The sequence below is a fragment of the Schistocerca serialis genome, chromosome 6 (assembly GCF_023864345.2).
Source record: "Schistocerca serialis cubense isolate TAMUIC-IGC-003099 chromosome 6, iqSchSeri2.2, whole genome shotgun sequence".
Classification (NCBI taxonomy): Eukaryota; Metazoa; Arthropoda; class Insecta; order Orthoptera; family Acrididae; genus Schistocerca; species Schistocerca serialis.
The window spans coordinates 615,463,207-615,476,078 of record NC_064643.1 but is presented as its reverse complement, the minus strand read 5'-3'; the positions used below and the strand labels follow the sequence as shown (position 1 = coordinate 615,476,078).

The window sequence follows — 12,872 nt, the reverse complement described above, 5'->3', positions numbered from 1 at the left end:
TCACAATTCATGATTCTTCAGACCTTTCATTTCGTGGTTCTTAGGTTTCTGTCCTTCTCACGGTGGCCATTCTAGTTCGTCGGAAATTCAAACTGGATTCGTGCTCTTCATCTGTATTGTTTCTATTGGTTGTTCTTATTGTTTTCGCCATTTTTCTTCTAAACTGACAAGATCTCCTCCTCTTTTACATTTGGGCATAATTTGAAATATAAATTAGATGAACTTCTTACTAAAAAAACACTAAGTACACTGTACATACTTTCTACACTCTATTACCGATTTATATTCAGTCACTGTGTCAGTTTGACTACTCACACTTCACTGTTTGTTTTTATTCACTCACTGGAATGTTTTTTCAGTCCTTCCCTTCGTAATTGATAAGAAACTGACGTTCGAACTCAGGATGGTCTTGCTTCATATACCTCTACCAATTGGTAACCCCACCAGTGGCGAATTCCAGAACATACTAAAAAGGCTTCGAATGGTCCACAATGTTCTAGATCATTCCACAACATTCTAGAGTGTTCTGGAGTTTCCATAATGTTCTGGGATATTCCGGAATGTTCCCTAATGTTCTGAAATCTCGCCGAATGTTCCACACCATTCCACAACATTCTGGGTCGTTGTGCAACATTCCGTACCATTCTGGAATATTATGGAATGCTTTCGAACACTTTCATTTTGAAATGTTCTAGAAATAGGCAGAGGGCGATACTTTCCAGCCCTTATATCATCAAATCCACGCCATTCAGCTGAAAACAGGAACCTTCTTAATAGATGGGGGTTGATAGGTACCACACCACCTGACTCCCTTGATCGTACCGAGATTCGTTTCTGAGTTATAGCGGCATACAAAAAAATGGCTCCGAGTACTATAGGACTTAACATCTGAGGTCATCAGTCCCCTAGAACTCAAACCTACTTAAACCTAACTAACCTAAGGACATCACACACAACCATGCCCGAGGCAGGATTCGAACCTGCGACCGTAGCAGTCGCGCGGTTCCAGGCCGAAGCGTCACACATATTCGAGACTTAATTTTATAATATACATCGATTAATTTCCTGTTTGTTTTCTAGTTGGTATCTACTGTCCTGTCACAGTCCGTCACCGCTTTATTTGGCTGCAGCACCGAAGCGCAGGGATTTCAAAGTATAGCGTAACTTCAGACAGATACCCACCAACATACGAAACATGTTCAGTACTTTACTGTTTGTTGTTTCCAGGTTATAATTAAAAATTTATCACTACCCTCTGTATTAATATATTTCCTCTTTATATGAGTATCCCAAGTCTATCAGATACAGCGATCGTTTGTGATGAAACTGATGGAGTATAGTCAAAGATGCAATTTGGCCAGATATCAGAAGCAAGTGGATAGGCCAATGTGTGAACTTCCGAATGTCCTTTAAAATTGATGAAGTAATGTTTAAGAAAGAATTATCCACACAGAAAATTAAAGTGAAGGATAATGTGATGTAAGGACGAAGTTTTGGTATTGAATGAAACATCAGATGGTAGCTTTGATAGCCGCTTATGGTTGTGCCAGGTGTGTTCCTGGCGGAACCGCAGACGACTCCGGTGACAGTGGCGCGTCCGCCACCCGACCCGGAATTCGACCCCGAGACCTCCACCAACGTGTCCGCACGTCTGGGCGCCACAGCCTCGCTCCACTGCCGGGTCAGAAATCTGGGCGAACATTCGGTAAGTGCACTCAACATGTTTTCTTAATGGATATTTCGGCCTCTGAAGACGGTTTCGTTCTTAATCGACGACCTATCCCCAATACAACTGTACATGCAACACTTGCCGTATGTCGCTTCGAGTCTCAGTGTCATGCCTCTGAGTGTACCGCTTGTTAGTAATGTGAGTATTTTTTTCAGTTTTACAGAGAAAAAAATTTTTATGATGTTTTCAAAATCTAAATTGAATCCAAATGAATGACACGGTCTCTCGAAGAAATTTCAGTTGTCCCTAATTCTTGTAAAAACTGACGTAGGGGTCACATTTTGAAGTGTTGAAGATGAATGAAACATTGACACATTAGTACTCCTAGAGGACAGCGTATGCCGTAATAGGTGGAGCAGTGGCTTGCACCCTCGTCTAGCATTCGGTGATTAGGGCATTCAGACAGAATGGTTCAAATGGCTCGGAGCACTATGAGACTTAACATCTGTGGTCATCAGTCCCCTAGAACTTAGAACTACTTAAACCTAACTAACCTAAAGACATCACGCACATCCATGCCCGAGGCAGGATTCGAACCTGCGACCGTAGCGGTCACGCGGTTCCACACTGAAGCGCCTAGAACCGCACGGCCACACCGGCCGGCTCAGACAGAATCTTTTTCGTTTACGTAAATCACTTAACGCGAACGTTCAGACGGTTTCTTTCAATAAGACTGCCAATTCCCATCCTGTGCTTATACACTTCGGGCTTCTGCTCCATGTCTGACTGCCTTGGCATCTACGAGACGTAATCTCCTAACAATTCGTTCCTTATTGACTCCTCTTCATTCGCGAAAACAAGGGATCATCAACTGCGCAAGTGATAATCTTTCTTTTCATGAATTCTACAAATATCCATAAAAGATTACGGTATATTGATAATTGTTACTTATGGACCGTCTGACAGCAACTGAATAAAACACAATTTTAGTGCCATACGCGTTCCGCCTTTATTTTCTGCAAGGCATCATCAGTGTTCTGGAATATGTACATATGTTAGCTATTTTATTTACATTTTTGTCACTGTGCCTATAGGTTATGAACAGTTCTGGTGGTTGGTATTTCCTGTTACGTAGTAATGTTTTGAAATATCAATATACCGTAATATTACACGCAACTGAGGAAGACAGGACTATAAAAGTTGAGGATCCATAAAAGAGGTCTCATCTCAGAGACTAATTATACAATCCATTTTAAGTAAATGTTTCTTAATAGCGTAAAGTTCATTCAGTGCTCCAAATACCCATTTCAAAAAAGCAATATGATACAGAGTTTAAAAATGAAAATTTTACGAACTTCAAGCATTCTCGAGTAGCTGTGTGTCAGCAACTTCTCTTGATCAGTACCACGAAAAACCTGTTCAAAGTTGTAAATTTTACTATTTTTACTCACTCGCTGACTAGTTTAGGGTTGGGACCGATTTTCAAATCATTGTAACACAGTCAAAATTGATATTTATGAAGTTGTGAAAACCATGTCAAAAATGTACAACGAACAGCTGAAGCGTGTACAAACATCTGTATCCGCTGTTATTGTTCGTTGCACATATTGAACATGGTTTCACAACTTCGAGAATAGCATTTTTGACAGTTAAATTATAGAGTGCAGCAACGAGTCACCTTTTTTTGGATTTTATTATGAAAATCCAGATTTCGGCTAGTTGGTAGCCGTTCACAATGCGCTATTTTTTTTTAATCTATCGTAGTATTCAAAGAACTGTGACTGACGCCCGAACAACAGGGAGTTACATGCATTGAGAATAAAACATTAGCGCATTGATAATGGCAAGCTACTAACCGAAACCTGGATTTGCATAATAAAATCTAAAAAGGGCGCCTGTTTGCTGCACTCTATAATTTATAAGTCACAAAGAGTCGCTGAGTGCATCTGCTTTCCGAATGGAAGGTAACATGATTTTTTACTGTGTTACGATTATTTGAAAATGGGTCTCGATCCGAAACTAGCAATCAAGTGAATAGAAAAAGTAAAATTTGGATATTTGGACTGGTTTTCGCTGTACTGCATATGATAAATGCTCAAAAATTTTAGAAATTTCTTGAAATGTCATGATAATGAGAGAAAAGTACTGTCATAAATACAAATACCGGTCACGAAGGTGTGGAGAATGAACGTGGGTGACAAAAAAGCAAATCACTTTGCAACTGCTAATGCAAGAATCGTAAACCTCCTCGAAAAATTCAAGAAATGAGCTGGATTTTGTTGCTGATGAGATGGAAAGATAATATGGTGTGACTAACATCGCTAGTCAGCAGCATTTTAATCATAAGAAAGTGAAAGGTGTTCTTAACTAAGTTGTGGTTACTGAATTCAGATATGAAATCAGTTTTCGTACCGTAAAATATCTAGAAAATCCTGTACATGGGTTACTCCAGTACTGCTTGAATAATTAGCTGTTATTTCGTTTTTGCAGATGTATTTGTCGGTAAGCATTCGAAATATGTGCAAGGAATTCTGGACATGATCCTTAGTTCTGACATTTGCATCCAGGATATAAAAGATGAATAACGCTAACGTTGCGTTTTATTTGTTACATCGGTGAGTTGTTGTAGGTTCGTGAAGGATTTTGTGTTACATGATTTAAGACTAAGAAATGCCTTGTAATACTTCGCACGTGTTTCAATAACCCATATTCTTTTCGTTATATCCGTGATGAGTCAATTCTGAAATAAAAAAAGAATAAAAAAAATAAACTTTAATCCTCTTTGAAAATGCGTTGTGAAATTTATCATACATAAAATGTTCTCTTGATAGGCTGGTTAAAAGCATCAGATCATATGACCTTTGGTTTCTCCATGATTTGAGGGAGTCAATCCTTCAAACAAGACTGTTTCTATTGTGTGGAAAAAACAGCTCTGATCATCTCCTAAACAGAGAAAACTATGCAGTACTCTGATTTACAATCGTCTTTAAGATTACTGGTACCAGCGCTTACTAAGAATGTGACTGTGCGTGAAGAAGAATACAGAGACGTACGCCTTGAAGACAGAAGAAGATATGCATTCACGCTCAACATTTCACCTCCCCTGTCTACCAAATGAGATGTATATTCTTTCTCAAGGAGATTTCAGTGATCTTATTCTTGATTTAAAATTGTCAAAGCAACATCCTGAGCTTCTAGCTTGACAAATGAAGGAAGCGAATCTTCTTCCTCTATGAAAGTGAGTGTCTGTGATGACCCTCATGCTCTTTCCTCTCAACATTTCTCAAGGAAGATGATATGATTTGTTGTTGTTTTTTGTTTTTTTATGACACAGAATCTGTCAAGAAAACCTTTTGGTCAAGCTTTTCGGGAAGGAATTGGCACCTGTTGATAGATACTAGCAAACGTGGACTGAAATCATTTCTCCACAATGGAAACTAATGCAATTCTGTTCCCATTGCTCATGCAGTTCACATGAAAAAGACGGATGAGAAGTTTCACTGCTACTCACACATACCCAATATAAGAGATACATATGAAATACACACAGCGAAAAGAGCCTTCATTGTATGACACCGAAAAATATTTTGCATCACCCCGGTTCCCAGAACTCCTGAAGATAGATGTTGACTGTGGATATTGTATCACGGACACAGTCACTATGAATGTTGAGAGTTGTCACTAAACCCGCCCAAAGATGTAAACAACCATGGATGAGCAGCGCCTATTAGACGGAGGGGGTCCGACAGCCGATCAGTTCCAGTCATTCCAGCAGGAAGGAGCTACACGGCTCGTGTTTTCTGTAGTTCAACCATGCCTAGACGGTCAATACTGCGGTTTGATTGCGTCCGCATTGTTACTTTATACCAGGAAGGGCTCCCAACAAGAGGAGTGATCAGGTGTCTCTGAGTGAACCAAAGTGGTGACGTTCTAACATGGAGGAGATAAAGAGAGACAGGAACTGTCAATGACATGCCACGCTCAGACCGCCCAAGGGCTACTACTGCAGTGGATGACCACTACCTACAGATTATTGCTAGGAACAACCCTGACAGCAACGCCACCATGTTCATTAATGCATTTCGTGCAGTCACAGGACGTCGTCTTACTTCTCAAACTGTGCACGATAGGCTGCACGATGCGCAGCTTCACTTCCGGCGTCCATGGCAAGGTCCATCTTTGAAGCCACGACACCATGCAGCGCTGTACAGATGGGCCCAACAACATACCAGATGGACCAGTCAGGATTTGCATCACGTTCTCTTCACCGATGAGTGTAACATATGCCATCAACCAGACAATAATCGGAGACGTGTTTGGAGGCATCTTGGTCAGGCTGAACGCCTTAGACGCACATTCCAGCGAGTGCAGCATGGTGGAGGTTCCCTGCTGTTTTGGGGTGTCAATATGTGGGGCCGACGTACGACGCTGGTGGTAATGGAAGGCGCCTAACGTCTGTACGATACGTGAGTGCCATCCTCCGACCGATGGTGTAACCATATCGACAGCATATTGGCGAGTCATTCGTCTTCATGAACGACAATTCACGCCCACATAGTGCACATCTTGTGAATGAATTCCTTCACGGTAACGATATCATTCTACTAGAGTGGCCAGCGTGTCATCCAGACCGAACAAGCATGGACAGATTGAGAAGGGCTGTTTAAGGACGACGTGACCCATCAACCACTCTGAGGAATCTACGCCGAATTGCCGTTGAGGAATGGATCAATCTGGACCAACAATGCCTTGATCAACTTGTGGTGAGTATGCCACGACTAATACAGACACGAGCTACTGGGTATTGTAAGTACCGGTGTGTACAGCAATCTGGACCACCAGCTCTGTATGTCTCGCTGTATGGTGGTACAACATACAATGTGTGGTTTTCATGAACTATAAAGAGGGCGGACATGATGTTTATGTTGACCTCTATTCCAATTTTCTGTACAGGTTCCGGAACTCTCGGAACCGAGGTGATGCAAAACTTTTTTGTTGTGAGTATATGCGAAAATGTCGAGGTTATTGTAATTTTGCTCGGCTTGCAGCTCTAGTGCACGAACAACTGCTCCTGTGTACGCGGTGGGACAGCAGAGGTAGACAAAAAACTTACTGTGGGAAAAGAAATGGCCTGCTCAGACAGAACTGCTCCCTGGAGAATAAAATGTGGCGATGACTACTATTGTTGACTGTACAAATATTTACCTCCCTCCGCTGCATATTAAATTGGATCTAATGAGATACTTCGAGAAAACCACAGGCAAAACATCATATGGATTCATGCATTTTCGAGATAAGGTCCCAAGGATCAATGAAGTAAAAATTAAGGAAGGAATATTTATTTGTAGGACCGTAAATTATGAGATTAAGGCTGATGATGATCTCCTTGATTTGTTGAGTTATGTTGAAAAAGATGGCATTGTTTATAAGAACTTGGCAGGCAACCATAAGCCGTAAAATCTTCGCGATTTTGCATAAGAACAGGTGAGATCAGACCACCATATGGGCTGTAAAATGGCACTTAGGTCACTTTTCTTGAATGACCGCTTGGACTACTTCCTGGACAACTTTGTTACCGTTAGCGACGAACATGGGAAACACTTCCACCAGGACATTTCTCAAAAGAGAAGCGTTATCAAGGTAACTGGAGTACTGCGATGTTACCCGCCTACTGCTGTACCTGACGCAAAAATGTTCCTTACGCAGAGTATCGTAGGAAATCAGCAAGAGGATATTATTAGGCATGTTTATTCACTTTTATTTGCTCCTATACTGTTCTTTCTTTGTCCAGCGCCACGGAATTTTTCGTTCTCCTTTTCTTAGAAATATACAGTATAACGCTTTAATAAATTGGCTGACGTAAGAATTTCGTAAGAATTTATAGAAACCAGTATGACATGGAAACTGAGTACGATACAGAATTTCTGAAATCAAATCTGAATTCAGGGGCCAATTACGTTCGAGAAACAGGATGTTTCGTTTTTGTAATTTTTTGGCAAGAGCATTCATGCGATCCATCTGGCGTACTCTACATGACTGCGGGGCTTGAAATTGAACCTTCACCCGCGCCGAGATATTATTTATGGAATTTGTCCACCGGTAATTAACTTTAACACGAACATTCCTATTTATTTGTGGAGTAGATTTAGTTGTCAAAGAGTGTTACACTATTTCAAGTGTTTCTTATTCCACAGATAAAATGAAGGCAGAGGACATCACATACGAAGGGTTTCGTAACATGGATATAGACCTTGCCTTTTACCTTCAGACAAGTTTTTAATCGGCTGTCTTATAGTCATTATTCAACTGTTATAACGCCTTAAAAATGCTACTTTCTACAGGCAAACTTCGAAATCACCCTGACAATACTGTTCTTATTTTCATTACAACGGACGTAGTCATCTATTCTAATAACTGGCAACTACTTCTTTTCATGGTTTTTATTTTTGTAACCTTGGTATCAGTGATTACTTTTCGCAGACGGAATGCTGCGATCACGTAGCTATTATCACACTACGCATTTATATGTACAAGTGCTGGTGACGGAACTTTAGTCAGCACTGTTGAATTTTATGAAAAAGAAGTCTTGTTAATGTGATTAGTGTAGGATCCAGAGCTATGATAAACTGCTTACTCTACTGACCTTAGTAGAGACCCAGCCAGGTGGCGCAGTAATTAGCACACTGGACTCGCATTCGGGAAGACGATGGTTCACACCCGCGTCCGGAAATCCATATTTCCCTAAACCGCCTCAGGCAAATAGAGGAATGGTTACTTTGATAGGGCACGGCCCATTTCCTTCCGTCCGCGCGGAATTAGCCGAGCGGTCTCAGGCGCTGCAGTCATGGATTGTGCGGCTGGTCCCGGCGGAGGTTCGAGTCCTCCCTCGGCCATGGGTGTGTGTGTTGGTCCTTAGGATGATTTAGGTTAAGTAGTATGTAAGCTTTGGGACTGATGACCTTAGCAGTTAAGTCCCAGAAGATTTCACACACATTTAACATTTGAACATTTTCTTCCGCGTCCGTCCCCAATCCGAGCTTGTGCTCCGGCTCTAATGGCCTCGTTGTCTATTAGACTTTAAACACTAATATCCTCCTCCACATCCTTAGTAGAAAGTTTCCCTGTAAGAGCCTTAGTAGATCAAATGGTATCAAACGATAGAAAAGTCAACTGAGATGTGAGTCTAAGTCAGACAGCAAGACAGAATTTACCTATATTATACGAAAATTTGGGAATTGCGTGCGCGGGATGCTAACCGAACACATCCTGCGAGACTTACAGTACTTAGGATCTCTCTTAGTATCCCGATCTGGCAACCTAGATTTCAGATATTCGCACGTTGCCTAAATCACCTAGAAAGATGCTGGGATGGCTCCTTTTAAAACGACACTGTTGATCTTCGTAACAATCCTTCCTGAAATAGGAGCTTGTGTTCCTTTTCTAATTACCCAGTCCATCGACAATGAGACGTGAAATCCTAATCTCCATTTTCTTTCTTTCCAGACTTTGTACTATTTTCCACGGATACAGGTAGCTCCACCAGGACATAAATAGTATACTGGTATAGCGAAGCTAGTGAAATGGAAAAATATTAATGCTACACCTTCGTATTATTTATCTGCATGATCGCCATTGACATTTACTTACTTACAACATATCATAGCGCCTTGAAAATTTCGCTCTGCCTAAAATTCTAACACGTCATACCGCAACCACATTTTAAAGTTTGAAGTTCTTAGTGGGATCGAAATCGTTAGCACCCGAGGCATATCGTAAAGGACATCAGCAAAAAAAAAATGGTTCAAATGGCTCTGAGCACTATGGGACTCAACTGCTGAGGTCATTAGTCCCCTAGAACTTAGAACTAGTTAAACCTAACTAACCTAAGGACATCACAAACATCCATGCCTGAGGCAGGATTCGAACCTGCAACCGTAGCGGTCTTGCGGTTCCAGACTGGAGCGCCCTTAACCGCACGGCCACTTCGGCCGGAGGACATCAACAAGTTGAAATGACTGAGAGTCAACAGTTAACTGTTGTGAAAACGAACTTGACCTCTTAGCAACAAATAACCCTGAGTTGATAACGATCATCAAAACCGATACTGGGATTAGTGAACACAGCGTTGTCGTAGCGAGATGGAATACTGCAATCCTCAAATCCTCCAAAAATAGGTGAAAAATATTACCTATTCAAGAAAGCAGATAAAATTCACTTGACGCCTTCTTGAGAAACAATCTCCACTGAATCCAAATTAATAATATAAATGAAGACTAGATGTGGCTTGAATTCAGAGACATAGTATCGGCCCAAACTGCGAGATTTGCACCGAATAAATTAACAAACGACGGAGCTGATCCTCCTTGGTACACAAAATGGGTCAGAACACTGTTGCAGAAACAACGAAACTAGCATGCCAAATTTAAACAGACGCAAAAACCCAAAGTTTGGCGATCTTTTACAGAAGCTCGAAATTTAGCGCGGTCTTCATTGAATGATGCCTATAACAGTTTCAACAACGAAACTTTGTCTCGAAATCTGGCAGAAAATCCAAAGAGATACTCGTCGTATGTGAAGTATGTCAGCGGCAATAAACAATCAATGCCTTCTCTGCACGATAGCAATGGAGATACTATCGAAGACAGTGCTGCCAAAGCAAACTTACTAAACTCAGTCTTCCGAAATACCTTCACAAAAGAAGACGAAGTAAATATTCCAGAATTCGAATTGAGAACAGCTGCCAACATGTATAACGTAGAAGTAAATATCCTTGGAGTAGTGAAGCAACTTAAATCACTTACTAAAAGCAAGTCATCCGTTGCAGACTGCATACCAGTTAGGTTCCTTTGGGACTATGCTGATGCGTTAGCTCCATACTTAACAATCATATACAACCATTCGCTTGACGGAAGATCTGTACACAATGACTGGTAAGTTGCGTAGGTCACACCAATATACAAGAGAGGTAGTAGGAGTAATTAAATTACAGGCCCATATAGTTAACGTCGATATCCAGCAGGATTCAGGAACATATATTGTGTTCAAACAATATGAATTACCTCGAAGAAAACTGTCTATTGATACACAGTCAACATGGGTTTAGAAAACATCGTTCCTGTGAAACACAACTACCTCTTTATTCACATTAAGTGTTGAGTGGTATTGACAAGGGATTTCAGATCGATTCCATATTTCTGGATGTCCGGAAGGCTTTTGACACTGCACCACACAAGGGGCATTTAGTGAAATTGCGTGCTTCTGGAATATCGTCTCAGTTATGTGACTCGATTTGTGATTTCCTGTCAGAAAAAAAAAAATGTTCAAATGTGTGTGAAATCTTATGGGACGTAACTGCTAAGGTCATCAGTCCTTAAGCGTTCACACTACTTAACCTAAATTATCCTAAGGACAAACACACACACCCATGCTCGAGGGAGCACTCGAACATCCGCCGGGACCAGCCGCACAGTCCGTGACTGCAGCGCCCCAGACCGCTCGGCTAATCCCGCGCGACTCCTATCAGACAGGTCACAGTTCATAGTAACTGACGGAAAGTCATCGAGTAAAACAGAAGTGATTTCTGGCGTTCCCCAAGGTAGTGTTATAGGCGTTTTGCTGTTCCTTCTCTACATATACGATTTGGGAGACAACCTGAGCACCCGTCTTAGGTTGTTTGCAGATGACGCTGTCTTTTATCGACTAATAAAGTCATAACAAGATCAAAACAAACTGCAGAACAATTAAGAAAAGCTATATGAATGGTGCGAAAAGTGGCAGTTGACCCTAAATAATAAAAAGTGTGAGGTCATCCACATGAGTGCTAAAAGGAATTCGCTAAACATCGGTTACACGATAAATCAGTGTAATCTAAAAGCCGTAAATTCAACTAAATACCTAGGTATTAAATTACGAACAACTTAAAGTGGAAGGATCACATAGTAAATGTTGTGGATAATTCTAACCAAAGACTGTTAAAAAAGGTTCAAATGGCACTGAGCACTATGCGACTTAACTTCTGAGGTAATAAGGCGCATAGAACTTAGAACTAATTAAACCTAACTAACCTAAGGACATCACACACATCCATGCCCGAGGCAGGATTCGAACCTTTGACCGCAGCGGACGTTCGGCTCCAGACTGCAGCGCCAAGAACCGCACGGCCACTCTGGCCGGCCCAAAGTCTGCGTCTTATTGGCAGGACACATAGAAAATATAACAGATCTACTAAGGAGACTGCCTACACTACGCTTGGCCGTCCTCTTTTACAATACTGCTGCGTGGTGTGGGATCGTTACCAGATAGGAATGACGGAGTACATCGAAAAAGTTCAAAGAAGGGCAGGAAGTTTTGCATTATCGCGAATTATGGGTGAGAGTGTCACAGAAATGATACAAGATTTGGGCTGGACATCACTAAAAGAAAGGCGTTTCTCTTTCGACGGAAATTTCTCACGAAATTCCAATCACTAACTTTCGCCTCCGAATGCGAAAATATTTTTGTTGACACCGACCTACTTAGGGAGAAACGATCACAACGATAAAATAAGGGAAATAAGAGCTCTTACGGAAAGATATAGGTGTTCGTTTTCGTTCTTTCCGCGCGCCTTACGAGATTGGAATAATACAGAATTGTGAAGGTGGTTCGATGAACTCTCTGCCAGGTACTTAAATATTATTTGCAGAGTATCCATGTAGACGTATTTGTAGATGAATACCAGACTGTGGCGCATCTCGTGCGAAAACACGACGCTGGTATTCATGGGAAGGTGTCGCTTGCCTTGAATCGCTCTTCTCGGTTTCTTTAATGTCTCACAGCAGGATGCCGAATTGATAGCTTTTCTACGATTCTACAATAACAAGTTTCTTCCAGCGGCCAAACGCTCGGTAAGACATAACCCTTCTGACGCACAGAGTCAGGACTGCATTTTTGGACATGTTAGGCTTGGTAATATGAACCCACAGCGTTGACTGCTGATTTGTCTCCGTGTAAGCGTAGAAAGTCCGTGTGAGCAGTCACATGTCTGATCAGTAACATATCCCGTTTCACCTCGTAATGAAAAGAATGTCTGCTTTCAGTAATCAATTTGTTCAGTGGTTTACACAAATGATCTATGAAACCCAGAGAGTAAAAAAATTGTGTCGCCATTGTTTACTCACAGTCCGTAATGGAGCACTGCTAGACACCAGTGCCACGGTAGTCGGCA

The 12,872-nt window shown here is 41.4% G+C and overlaps 1 protein-coding gene across 1 annotated transcript in view; it reads left to right on the top strand.

Moving 5' to 3' along the window:
* The window catches only part of LOC126484247 (uncharacterized), a 364,456-nt gene that overhangs the window by 197,845 nt on the left and 153,739 nt on the right, over window positions 1–12,872 (top strand). Inside the window, exon 4 of the mRNA XM_050107663.1 lies at window positions 1,551–1,705. Within this exon, the coding sequence (XP_049963620.1) occupies window positions 1,551–1,705 (155 nt within the window). The remainder of the gene's footprint in view (window positions 1–1,550; window positions 1,706–12,872) is intronic.